This window comes from Cyprinus carpio, chromosome A17 (genome assembly GCF_018340385.1).
Source record: "Cyprinus carpio isolate SPL01 chromosome A17, ASM1834038v1, whole genome shotgun sequence".
Taxonomy (NCBI): Eukaryota; Metazoa; Chordata; class Actinopteri; order Cypriniformes; family Cyprinidae; genus Cyprinus; species Cyprinus carpio.
The window spans coordinates 21433771-21446481 of NC_056588.1; the positions used below are offsets into that span (position 1 = coordinate 21433771).

At 37.2% G+C, this 12711-nt stretch overlaps 1 protein-coding gene across 14 annotated transcripts in view; it reads right to left on the bottom strand.

Annotated features, from left to right (window-relative positions):
• LOC109109660 (SPARC-related modular calcium-binding protein 1-like) overlaps nt 1-12711 on the bottom strand; it is a 62004-nt gene that overhangs the window by 10968 nt on the left and 38325 nt on the right. For 2 of the 14 annotated variants that reach the window (XM_042774415.1, XM_042774422.1), the window contains exons 10-15: nt 7418-7610; nt 5700-5782; nt 3901-4006; nt 2922-3166; nt 1719-1775; nt 422-927 (exon numbers count right to left, since the gene is read on the bottom strand). In XM_042774415.1, coding sequence (XP_042630349.1) covers nt 905-927; nt 1719-1775; nt 2922-3166; nt 3901-4006; nt 5700-5782; nt 7418-7610 — 707 coding nt within the window. In that variant the 3' untranslated portion in view covers nt 422-904. Of the gene's footprint in view, nt 1-413; nt 928-1718; nt 1776-2921; nt 3167-3900; nt 4007-5699; nt 5783-7417; nt 7611-12711 lie in introns of those variants that run through there. The other 12 variants (XM_042774419.1, XM_042774417.1, XM_042774414.1 and 9 more) reach the window with 10 other exon arrangements.

Consider the following 12711-nt stretch of genomic DNA (forward strand, 5'->3'; position numbering starts at 1 on the left):
CGCCACACGGTTGCACTACACTTTGCACTACATTTTTCATTAGGTATTATTGGATGATATTTCTTTTAGTCAAATGAAATATTTGTCTACCATTTTTATTGTTGACATTTTCGATAATTTCAAAATGGTTTTCACAGGATGAATTTTGAGATTTTAATCTTTCAAATGATATCTAATTTCATTTGCGGAGGGTGAACCAACTCTAAGGCTAAAAGTCACCTAATGTTAGTGTAATCTATTAACATCATAAACATGTCTTTTTTGGCATGTACCAGATATGGGTGTCATGTCATAAAAATTTTTAATTTGATGGAATTTATCTCTAATTTATCTCAAACACAGTTCAATAAAAACATTTTAAGTTACTAATCATTGTCTATTTTCCACAATTTATCAAACACAGAATAAATTACATAGACTACCGAAAGTGAGCAAATATATCACATTTTCACTAACTTCAGTCTAGCGCGAATGCACTCTCTACAAACTCTCTTGTTATTATCAGTGAAGCTGTCTACACTGTGGAATTAATCTTTTTCTTACACCATACGTACATCTGCATGGTTTATGATGAGACAATTCACGATGAGATGAGAGACTGCAGAACCCTCTGGTTGGCCATTGCATTCATAAAATCAACATAATCATGCGTGAATGGTTATAATGTGCAACATTGTAAAATGTGTAAAAAGAAATATAATGTGACATGAGCAGATCTAAATGTAATACCGCAATCAACACTTTTCCTTTTATTTTCACTTTATTTGCGAGAGTGTAATAGATTTAGATGAATTAAGCAGGGGCATTTTTGTCCTATTTGGACAAAAATGCCAAATGCCAAATTATTTTTGCCTCAAGCCACTGTTAATTTCAGACCTGTGGCTAGGGGAAGGCAGAGAGCGGTTCAAACACGTTTGGCCAGTTCACCTGGATGTATAATAAAAAATAATAATATTTCCAGATCTAGAGTGGAAGGAGAGAAAAAAAAAAAAAAAAAACACATACATCTGCCATAATCAATGGTTCCTGACAGAGGACTGCCAGCCGCCACGCAGCCAACAACAGGCAGGTCACGTGACCTGCCAGAATCAGACTACCAGCTGCCACATGGACAATGAATAGCTAAAGTATTAATTCAAAACACTTTATGACAATAGTTGACTTACTCTGTTATTTCACAGAGCTGGAGTATTTAAAGGAAAAGTTTACATTCAAGTTCAAAGTAACTGTACTTGATTTCATTTTGCACTTCCTTGTCAACTAAATTTTTTGAGGGAAAAAAAATTAACTGTGTGCCTATGAGCAAAGATCCGTATTTTCCTCACTGATATGATCACTCTAGAGGCCCTATGGGGGGAATGTGAATTTTCCACCAAATTACTCTCCATAATGACGCTGTATCTACTATTTTTGTCCCTGATTATTCTGAGAATAGGTCACTTCTGACTCATACAGCACTCTGACTACAGTGAAAAACTATGATTAAAGTAATCATCTATTGAATTTAGTTCACAAAGAATACATGTGCACACAAAAGCAGACACAATGTGGGTGGCCATAAAGATGCATCATTCATCCCATCTCCATCATAAAAGGGCAAGGCATATATTGTTCACTACAATGCTTGCACTCTATTCATATTGTTAATATATTATAATTTCTGCTCTCTGCAGCTGCTGAGGCAAATGTTAGTGCAAAAGCAATTAGTCAGGCCTTACTGAACAAATTTGTCCCTTGCCTTGTCCCCTGACTGCTGATGCTGCTTGTAGTGCTACCTGCAAAAAGAAGAACATACAAGAAAGACAGACAAATTTTAATAATAAGTAAAGGTTCTGACTGACATGTTTTCTCAAACCAGTGTTTCTCCTATTGATGTTTCCACTATTTTCCCAGTGATAAGAACTGCTGACTCTTACAAAGATGTCGCTGCGCCAATTTTTGACTCATTTTGTACAGTCACTGCTGTTTGGGGTTTGAGTAAGCACACTATGCCTGTTTCTGCCTCAGAATAAAAAAAAAATAAAAAAACTATTTGTGACAAAGTGTGTATAAAGTACACTGTGAGGTATGAAATTACAATTGTGACATTTAAAGTCACATTGTGAGTTATAAAGTCATTCTGTTTGACAAATTCACAAAATTCATAACTGCAATTTGCAGGATATAGTATTACACTGGAACATATAAAGTCCCAATGTGAGATATAAAGTCATATGGCTTCACATAAAGTAGCAATTATGACAAATTAAGTCACAGTTTGAAATAATAAACTCACCTTGCAAAATATTATGTCACACTGTGAGATATAAAGTTGCAATTATGAGAAACACAGTAGCAATAAACTGTTTCCAACTGCAAGTCTGAAATGGGATTCTACATTTAACAAAAAACCCTAAGAAACTTCAGGACTTTCTCTAATCTTATGGAAATGTACTGTTCAGAAATTTTGCATTAACAATATGCATCAATCATGTAACACATACAGTGTGTTTTGGCTGGTGGCAATTTGACCCCAAAAAGACACAACGTTACTGTTTTGGATAATGATAATTTTTAAAAAGTGCATTTGCATGTTGTGATAATGTAATCATGTTATGTTGTGAAGATATGCTTCAATTATATCTGTCTACTGGATTTTGATTAGATAAGAGGAAAATACATTTACATTATTTAAATCAGAAGTTAATTTCAAAAGTACTACCTAAAAAAAAAAGTTGGAAACTGGTTGGACGTCGGTAGAAACACCAACTTTCATTGTGTATTCAATGAAACAGGAAGTACCAAGGGAAATTAAGTAACTTCCGTAATAATGTCAAAAAATGTGGTTCCACCAAAGCACAACACCAGTTCCTTTAAAGTACCAAATCTAATTCATCATATGATTTTTTTTTAACATAAATGCTTTTAGAAAAACTGCACACCTTCTTTATTGGCACCTAGGCATCCTTTGAGTTCTTGAAGGGAGATAGTCTTGTCCTTGTTAAGGTCACAGTATTCGGTGAACTTGCGGGCACATCGTTTGGGTTTAGCTTTCTTCTTTACATAGCGCTTGAAGGGCTTCATCTCCTTCTTGTTGATATCGTGACTGCCATTATTATCCAGCTGGGCAAAGTACCAATGAACCACCCGTTCCTCCAGTGTGTGGCTTGGGTCAGGCTCAACAAACCTGGAGGAGAAACAATCCCAGTCGGTGGGGTATACTGTATAATACTTTCAACACAAGTAAAACATTTTTCATTTAAGATTTTTTTTGTTGTGGTGTGATTAATTTGTAAGAGAGAGAAGAAAGAGAGCAAATGACTAAGGAGAAGAGATACAGATAGTATTATATTTGGGCAGTTTCAAATTACTGTACCTTTAAAATAAAAATGTCAGGCCTAACTCAACATTGTGTTGGGACATTTTAAGCAGAAATTTTTTTTTTTTTTTTTTCTCCAGAAAATGTAAAAATCTACCAATGTTGGTCCAATTAAGACTAGACTTATCTTTGGCTCATGTCTTGAAAATAAGACAGTGTTTTAATGTTATATTAAAATTATAATAGTAATAGTGATAATAATAATAATAATCCACAATCACGCCTTTTCTCTGAAGAAAAGTAGGTAAAGTTTCTCATAATATTTAAAGCAGTAGTACAGAATTTTTTTTTTTTTTACAAAGTTTAGTTGCAACCCTAATCAATCACACCTGAACAAACTAATCAAGGTCTAAGGGTTACTAGAAAGCTACAGGCAGATGAGTTTTTATCAAAGTCTGAGCAAAACTCTGCAGGATTGTAGTTCTCCAGGACCATTGTTGGCCACCCCTGCTTTATTCTAATAACATTACAATTTTCTCAAATCGATTTTTTCTGTTGCATGACAAGTCTGTAAATAATGCATCACTTTATTAAATTCTTACCTCCCACCACCAGAGGGGGTTGGTGAGTTGATAGCCATCACCATGTCAGTAGTAAGGGCATCCAACAGGCTGGTTATGAATTCCACTTTCTTTCCCTCTGGACACCCTGTAACATTTAAAGAAAGAGCGGTATAACCTCAAACATTCCCATTTAGGCTTGCAGCAGCACACAAAATATATATTTCAACATTGAAATACACTCAGACCAACTTGTTTTCAATTATGCTCAGAGTTAGCAAGGGACATATTAAGCTGTCCCAATGAAAACATAATGCAATACGGTTGTATTTCTAATACAAGTCACATTTGATCTCAATCTTAACATTTTAGCAGTTCAAAGACCCCATCATCAACACAATATGCCAAGCAAAAGATGTTAGCATTACCAAATGCTTGAGTGCTTGTGTGAAATGTAAAGCAGCAAATAAGGTAAAGTGACAAGGTGACGAGGGCACTTTCACAGACCACTGAAGCCCCGTTAACTTTTATGACACATTGCTGAACATCTTGGGTAGCACTTTTTTAACTGTCCCAGATGCTTTGCTGCAACGGTGTGCTCAACTTGAGTCAATGTTTTGGCCTTAATTGTGTCTCTTAAAGGGCAACTTAAAACAGGAGTATGTCATAAAATAATCAGAGTATAAATTTTCACTTTGGTTTTGTGCTGTAGCCTCTAACTCAGTCCCACTAACTTTCCTGATTTTCCTCATTGTAGTTTTGCTGGCTTAAGATAGTATGGGAGGTGGGGCCCTGTGGCTCACCAGGTGACTCCAATTAGTATCGGTAAGGTTTGGACAAGTGTGATGACGTGCCGGCTCAGTGCTTCTCAGCCCAAGTGTTAAATCAGAACATATGGAATCAGACTCAACTTGTCAAACTTGCCATACTGTATTCGGCACATGTAGACTTCATAAATCCAGCTTGTTGGAAGCCCTGATGTAGATTAGCCCTGAGTTTGTTTGTTTGCACTAGCATGATGCTACAGGTAGGTCTTGTAGTGGAATTTGGCCTGTGGAAATGGCTGTACATCTATCCAGAGTTCTTTTTTTTTTCTCCATTCCGGTGTTGAAAGGATGAAACCAAGACTCTTTGTTTTGGTGCCAGGTAGCACTCAAGTAGAGTACATCAAAATAATTTCACTGAAGTCCCCCGGGCATTGACAGCACCTCTCGGCCCCCTGCTGCTGCCCTCCCCAGTGGTCCACACTGTCGTAAACTACACCACACATCTGTTGCCCAGTCAGGAGCCATGTTTTACTCCGTAAACTTACCAGATGGGGAATTAAAAAGGAGTAACAATGAAATTCTAAATGAAAGGGAAAGAAGCGAGAAACCTAGGAATGAACTGGAATGAGCAAAAGCCTAATATTCCAAGGGAAAACAACCTTTAAATGCTAACATGTGGTGCTGCATGTTCTTGTATTTGATCCTGTAATCATTTGTTAAACATTATTAGCAAACACAAAAAAGGTAAGGAACATAATCATGAAAATGAATATGTACGATAAAACACCAATTTGAATGCAGAGAAACATATTAGCAATATCAATCATTATTGTTACTGTATGACTAGTTTGGTTATTAAAGCTATGTTATTAAGGCTGCGGGCTGACAAGTTCATTAAGTGTGTGTCAATTTTACACTTTTTTCAGTTAAATGAGTGCATCATATGTGTAATGAACTACACTTCTTGTTGGAATTTTCAGCATGAACATGTGTTGACTGAAACACAAAACATAGAATAGAATAGTGTGCAAATATGCAAATTGGGACACACCTCATGTCAAGTGTTTTGCTCACCTGTCAGATCTCTGTCTCTAAAAGGATCTTCCATGTCTGAGTCTCGAGAACGAGCCGCACCATCACATTCTGGTTTCTTATACCTGATGGAGAACATGAAACATGAGGCACTTAGTTACAATGTTTATAAAAAAATCTCTACTTTTTTCAGTAGGCTTTTTTTTTTTTTTTTGTACAACGTCATACAAGTCATATCTGGAGGCCAGAATATCACATAGACTTTGGACTCTTATGGATTATTTTTATTTGAGTCAATAGGCAACCCACAAGGAACAAGCTCCTGGCGGTTACATATTCTCTGTGTGTGCTTTGTCACTGTTTGATGTGCTGCCTTATTTGTCTTTCTGTTTACCCCTGTTAGTTGTCATAGTAATTAATTGACCACACCCCCTTCCTTGTTTGCTGTCATGGTTACGTATTGGTCCCTTTTGTTCTTATGTGTATATAGCTCTGTGTTTCAGTTGTTGATATAATGGTTGCCTCTTTCCTGCATGCTTTTGTTCCGGAGTTCTCTGTGTTCTGTGCATTCTGTTACTTTATTTAATTCCTGCACATAGGTCCACGTCTAAACCTGCCTTTGCTATGCTCCACAAGCTCCAGCAACTGCTGCCCTTCCAGTGATTTTGGTCACCATTCTGTTTGTAACTGTGTACACAGTTGCCTTGAGGCGGCGGGGACTGCTACAGAACCTCCTGAGGAGGTGCAGACTGTTCCCAAACTCTCAGCCTGTCCCGTCACAATCAAGGAGGCCATCCCTTAGCTCTCTGCCTGCTTTCGTTTGCTCCACAACATAACAAATGCTTAAAAACATGCTTAAAACCACTCGGAATACCTTGATGACCCCCTTATAACAACTTCTTGGACACCAAATAAGTTGACTTGGAAACCAAATCTTCATGGAAAAGCATCCTGCACTTTTTCTTTGTTAATTGTTAGTAGAGATTGCAGAGTTTGGCTTTCACTGTAACAAACCCTTAGAAAAAGAGAATTTAGCCATACAAGTCCTGTCTTGGTTAAACCAGCTATCCAAACAAATGAAGACATAACAAACTCCAAGTATTTGATTCCATTGTTTGATTAGATTTGGTTCACTGGTTTTTATTACACAAAATTGCTCTCAAAATTGACCAAGACAGACATAAGAATGCATGACACTGCAGCCTCAAACAAGAACAAAAAAAATCTAGGATTTAATGGAAACGACCAGAACATCTATTCAAAAGATCAAATTGTCTCAGCATGGTACAGAGGCTTCGTGGGCTCAGTGCCTGAATTCAAATAGCAAATTTCATTTAGTGAGAACCAGTTGGCTAAATTTTCCTCAATATTTCCAAAGCAAAAAAGGAGCAATTTACACATCTCTTAAAGTGGAAACTAAATCATGGCTCATAATGGATAGAAGCACATGAGTACGTGTTACGCTTTCAATTTGAGTCCTTTCTACACAATCCAGCACTGACAGCTTTGCTCATGGAAAAATAAAGACTATGTGGTTTGGAGAGAAGGCCAATTGTCATAATGTTCCACAACTAAACTAATCAGTCACATTGGATTGTATTACTGATGATTGCAATACTTAAAGCATTTTCAGATTTTTAGAGCATGCATGCTCATCCAGAAACATGCCATAAAAATAATGAGGTAACAGCCCAAATAGTAGGCAATGCTAACGATACAATTACACAATTTGTCATAAGAACAAAATGTCTCTGTCTTACCTCGCAGAGGTTCCAGGTATGGGTCTCCCAGTGTCCACCAGCACACACCAGCAGTACCCAGTGGACTGGTGGCACTGGACCGGCTTGTAGAGGCCCTGCAGGCCGCAGTCAGGGATAAAGACAGCCTCCCGTGGGTTCTGCTGAGCCTCATCTTGAGCGGCCTGCCTCTCCTGGTCACAAGAGGGAACTTTCTCTAAAACCATGAGAAACACACTCAATACACAGAAATAACTCATACAGGTAGTATCCCGTATGAACTAGCTTCATGCATTCTTTTTTTTATATCATTAAAAAGCAACATTTTAAAACAAAAAGCTGAAGATCTATTTATTTATTTGTATTTCTTTATGTCAAAGGCTGTGTCCGCTTTGGAATCAGATGGATGATCAAAACATAGATGGAGTAGATCACTTCCATCAACACCCCCAAAGCTTGCATAGGCCTATACCACTTCCTGGATTGACATTTCATTCTGTAATATTAGGCAGTTTTGGCTTATATGCTGTTGAATATTTGATGATCTCGTTATTTTATGTATGCATCTGCTTGCACACGTGACAGCTTGTTTCTACTTCTTCACTGTGTTTTGATCTGAGGATTCAAAACTTGTTCAGAAGGTGCGCCTTTCACTATATATATAAAGAAAACACTGAAAATCTAAAAGTCTATCAATGGCGGGGAAGCAGCTAATGGCAAAAACAGTTTTTACATTAATCATCCATCTTTATTAAGCTGGTACAAGGTGGCACCACCTTCACTTAACAAAAACAAGGACACCACATTATGAGATAAGTACCTTTCTGGCATCCTTATGTGATTGCCCCTAGTGGCCAATATTGGCAACACAAGCTACAAAAAATATTTCCCTTTTAGCTACAATAAAACTCACCAATTGTTTTAAAAATTAACAGAAGCAGAATTGACTTAAACACTTTCAAGAGGCATCTTCACTCCTTTGCTGAAGTTCTCTGAGCCATTAGGATTTAATTTCCCTGTATTTATTAACACAAAGGACACTTGAGAGATGTTCTTTTAAATGTTTTAACGCCTTGTCTCATAAATCTCTATTTATGTTGAAAACCATTTAGTACATTGCTCACTTGTAGTGCTTTGGGCCAAGTATAACAGCACCACATGTTGAACCTAATCCAGCTAACAGGGCGTTGAAGTTCTTTTTAGCAATACTGATTCATATCATTTTTAATCAGATGTTTAGTGAACATCGTGCCGCAAGAACAGTTATCAGAATGGCCGTTCCTCAGCATGACAGCTTGGGACACTCAAGCTGTTAATCATTAGATTGCACAGATGCATAAGCCATACAAAACTCTCTCAAGTCTCCTTCTCTTTCTCTTTGTAATAAAATGTAGCCTGACACTACAGGCACATATTTTCAATGAGCCTGGGTTGGAAATAACAATCTTCACATAAATAGGAAGTAAAAAATGGATCCTTCTTTAAATGGGTTAAATATTTTTAATAGATTAAACAGTCCATATTAATCAATGAAATTAACCTGAGCCTACCTGAGCACCACAGAACAATGTGCCTCAATGTGTACAATCCAAGCTCAATAGTTTCATTTGGAAACTGAGGTAGGACAAGATCTGGAGTGTAAGAGGAGAACGGCACTACCCAGTCAGGGTTCATCTGTACCTCCAAATGAAAACCATGAGCTACAATCCTGTTCAGTGTAACCAAATCCTGCTGTTTTTGCTTTTGTCTTCATTACAAATACTTCTGGTAAGGGGACTGACAGTGTTGGCGTGATTGGGAACAAGGCTTGGGATGTTTTAAGTGGAACCTGACTGCAAAGACAAGGAACGGGGGAGAGTTAACTATTGGAGTTTTAATATGTCCTCTTTTTCAGAGATGGGCTCACAATCAGCACTCAAGTGTTCACGGCAGAGTCCATGACTCCTGTGCTTCCCGCCAAGGTTCCTTCATATCTAAATTATTTAGCACTGTTTATTGTAGCGAGGGTATACTGGCGCCAAGCAGCTGTGATTCCCAAAAGAAAGTTGTTTATTTTTTACTCTCTCTCTCTCATCCTAATACAATAAAACAGGACAAAAAAGGATGGACAGTCTCATATCCCATTTAATCCTATTCAAGTCACATTTTTGCTATGCATAAATTTTTTATTTTTTTTTAATCTGCATGTAAAACTTAGTCCGACCCTCCTCCTTTTTATGCATTCTGTCCCTTGTTGTTCCAAGAAGTGAGTTGCATGAGTTCTGTTTAAACAAACAGACATAAGTGAAAATACAGCCAAGGTGAGACCTCATTGCTCATTGTTCCCCAGAATGCTTTGCTGTTCCTTCTCATTGTTTACAGGCTGGTATTGATTAGTTTATGCGCAGCATGTTGTAGGTAAACTCTGCTGATTTTCCTCACTATCATGCTGAAAATCAGATCCTCATGTGTTTCATCGTGCCAAGATCTGGCCAAACAAAATAGCTTGAAACTCAGACTTATCGGCCTCCTGTAAACACAGCGTTCTCTCTCTCTCATTTTCTCTTTTAGATGCATATATCTCACTTTCTCTTTCTGTCTTTCTTTCTTCTGCTATCACTCCAATTGTTTTCAGCTGTGGGGTAAGTAATCACTCCATTCTTGGATTTATGCATTCGGTGGTCATAAAATAACAGCAGAGGGTAAGATGGGCCAGAAGAGGAGGGGCGGGCACCATGTCCTTTTAAAATTTTAATATGCTACACAAAGGGGATGGAAAGGTTTATCGACACTTGTCAAACATTTCCTCATCCTTAGAAGTATTCTAACAACTTAGAATACATTTTTATTTGCTTCATGTAAATTGGCAAATAGTGGGTTTTGATGTGTTTCAAGAAACACAATATGTTGTTTCTTACAGATGATGGGCCAATGATGTGTAAGCATTTAAGAAATTCCCGGGCATGTGACGTGCATTGGATATTTGCCATATGGCAGATGCTTTTATCCAAAGTGACTTACCAAATTGGGTCATTCTGAGAAAACCATTTGTGCCTCATTTGCGTCTCCATTGATTACAACTCATATAATTAATTGGACAGAGAACTTTTTTCCTCAGAGAACTTCCACCTTATTTTACAATGCGGAAGTAAACAGGTTTGTACAGATAAAAAACTGGAAGTGAATGACACCAGAAGCCTTGTACATTTAAATTACAAATGGCTACGCCCACTCTTACATTAAAAAAACAGGTGGGTAGTTTGACATTTAGATGCATACAGAATAATCCACATACAGTAGATTAATTTAACTCTGTAAAATGTATAAAATGCAAAGAAATACATTATATTTAATTTTTTAAGTCATGTCCTCATGAAAAAAAATAACAACCTGTTAAATATAATGATTAATGAGGACATGACTTAATTTAAAATCTATCTATCTATACAATTATTTAAAAAATACAATTAAAATTGTCTCCCTGCACTTCAGCTCTGCATTTCACCTCTGTTATGTTGTTACATTTCCATGTTATGAAATCATATTTAAATGATTTTTTTTGCCATATTAAACATGCAAATTTATTTTACAGTAAGAGAAACAGCATTATAATAATTCTGTAAATATAATGTAATATAATATTTCATATACGATTAATGTTTTTCAGTTTAAGACTTAATATTCAGTCATAATAGATAACATTGAAACTGATTGATACAACAAGAATTTCAGTTATTTATTTAAACAACAAGTAAATATATGAATTTACACTATGATGAAATAATGCAGTAACAATACATGAGGATTACAGTACGAGTATTAGTTTGAGGGCCTGTGCTGGTCCCCTAATGCCAATGGTGATTGTGACCCAAAAACTATGGATTTTTTTTTTTTTTTGAAAGTTAATGGTGATCTTTTTAAATGATGCGGAAAAAAAAAAAAAAAAAAAAAAAAAAAAAAAACAACTCTTCGGTTCAATCATTTGAGCGATGTTTGCAGAAAAAAAAAAAGACAGTTTTAGATAAAGTTAGCATTTTTAAAGAGCCCTGTGGTGTCTCTGTAACTCTACAGATCTGTTTTTGCCAATTGTTACCTGCATTAGAAGCCACAGAGACATTTGTATACAGTAACTAGTTCAAACCCTTAATACCGCCACCCCCAAATCTGAGGGCACACTATTATAATTATGCTTGTTCTGTTTAATGGAGACCACAACCCCAATTACCATAGAAACACACCATTTACCTCACCTTAGATGAGCATGCTCACTTTTATAACTGCACGAGTTGATGTGTGAAAGATCTAACTGATGCGTACCTCCCACAATGCACTGAGAGATGGAATCTTGGCTTTCTTCAAGATTTACTTTAGAAGCAAAAGCAACATCTCAGTGTTTCGATTTACTCCAGATCCCACACACGCTCCCAAGAGCAGCGACGGTGGAACCTGATGCCAATTCCGTCACTTCGGAACCAAAAGCACCCTTGTGATGACCATGGATCTGCTATTCTTGTTGAACAGTGTTGATGTGCAACAGATGCTAATTGGTCACAGGAGGAGATTCTGAAGCGTTCCAAAGACTTGTCAGAGTAGATATACAACTTCTGCTCAAGGTAAGTGTTTCCTTCAGCACAGAATTTCTCTTTTCTTTTTTTTTGTCAAAATTGTCTTTTTTTTTTTTCTGGTGGAATAAATAGATTATTTTTCAATGTCTACCATTTATAGGCCACACAGGCAATAAGTACACAAAGGAACACCACTGGAACTGCTCATACACACACTATGTACACACACACACACACACACACACACACACACACACACACACACACACTCACTTACACACTCACACACACACACACACTTCTCTCCCCTCAGTCATGAAATTTGCTCTCTTCTTGTGCTACAAAAATTCAGATCCCTCTACCTCTCAAGCACATTGCCCAAAAACCTCACAGAGCTTGACGGAGTTGACTGAGCATGCCCAGAGGGTGCTCGACTCATTTGAAAGAAATTTTTTGAAAGGAGACACAGAAAGCTAAACAAATTACACAGAGGAGAGTTGAGACATACAGAGAAAGAGGGGCGCCGCAATTCTACTGGTGTTAGGTTTCTCATCCCTGGACATGCTGAATATTAAATCTAAAACTGGAACAGAACTATTGCACAATCAAGTGTGCCTGAATACGTTGACTTGGATGCTGCAATGGTGATGCTTTGGAATATTCCTGTAGTGCTATGTAGGCTAGCCAGCAGACTTGTATGTGTCAACACAAAGTTCTGCTTGAAAATATGTGTTTTCGGTCATTGCTGCTCTAAGAAGGAGATAGGCTTATAGG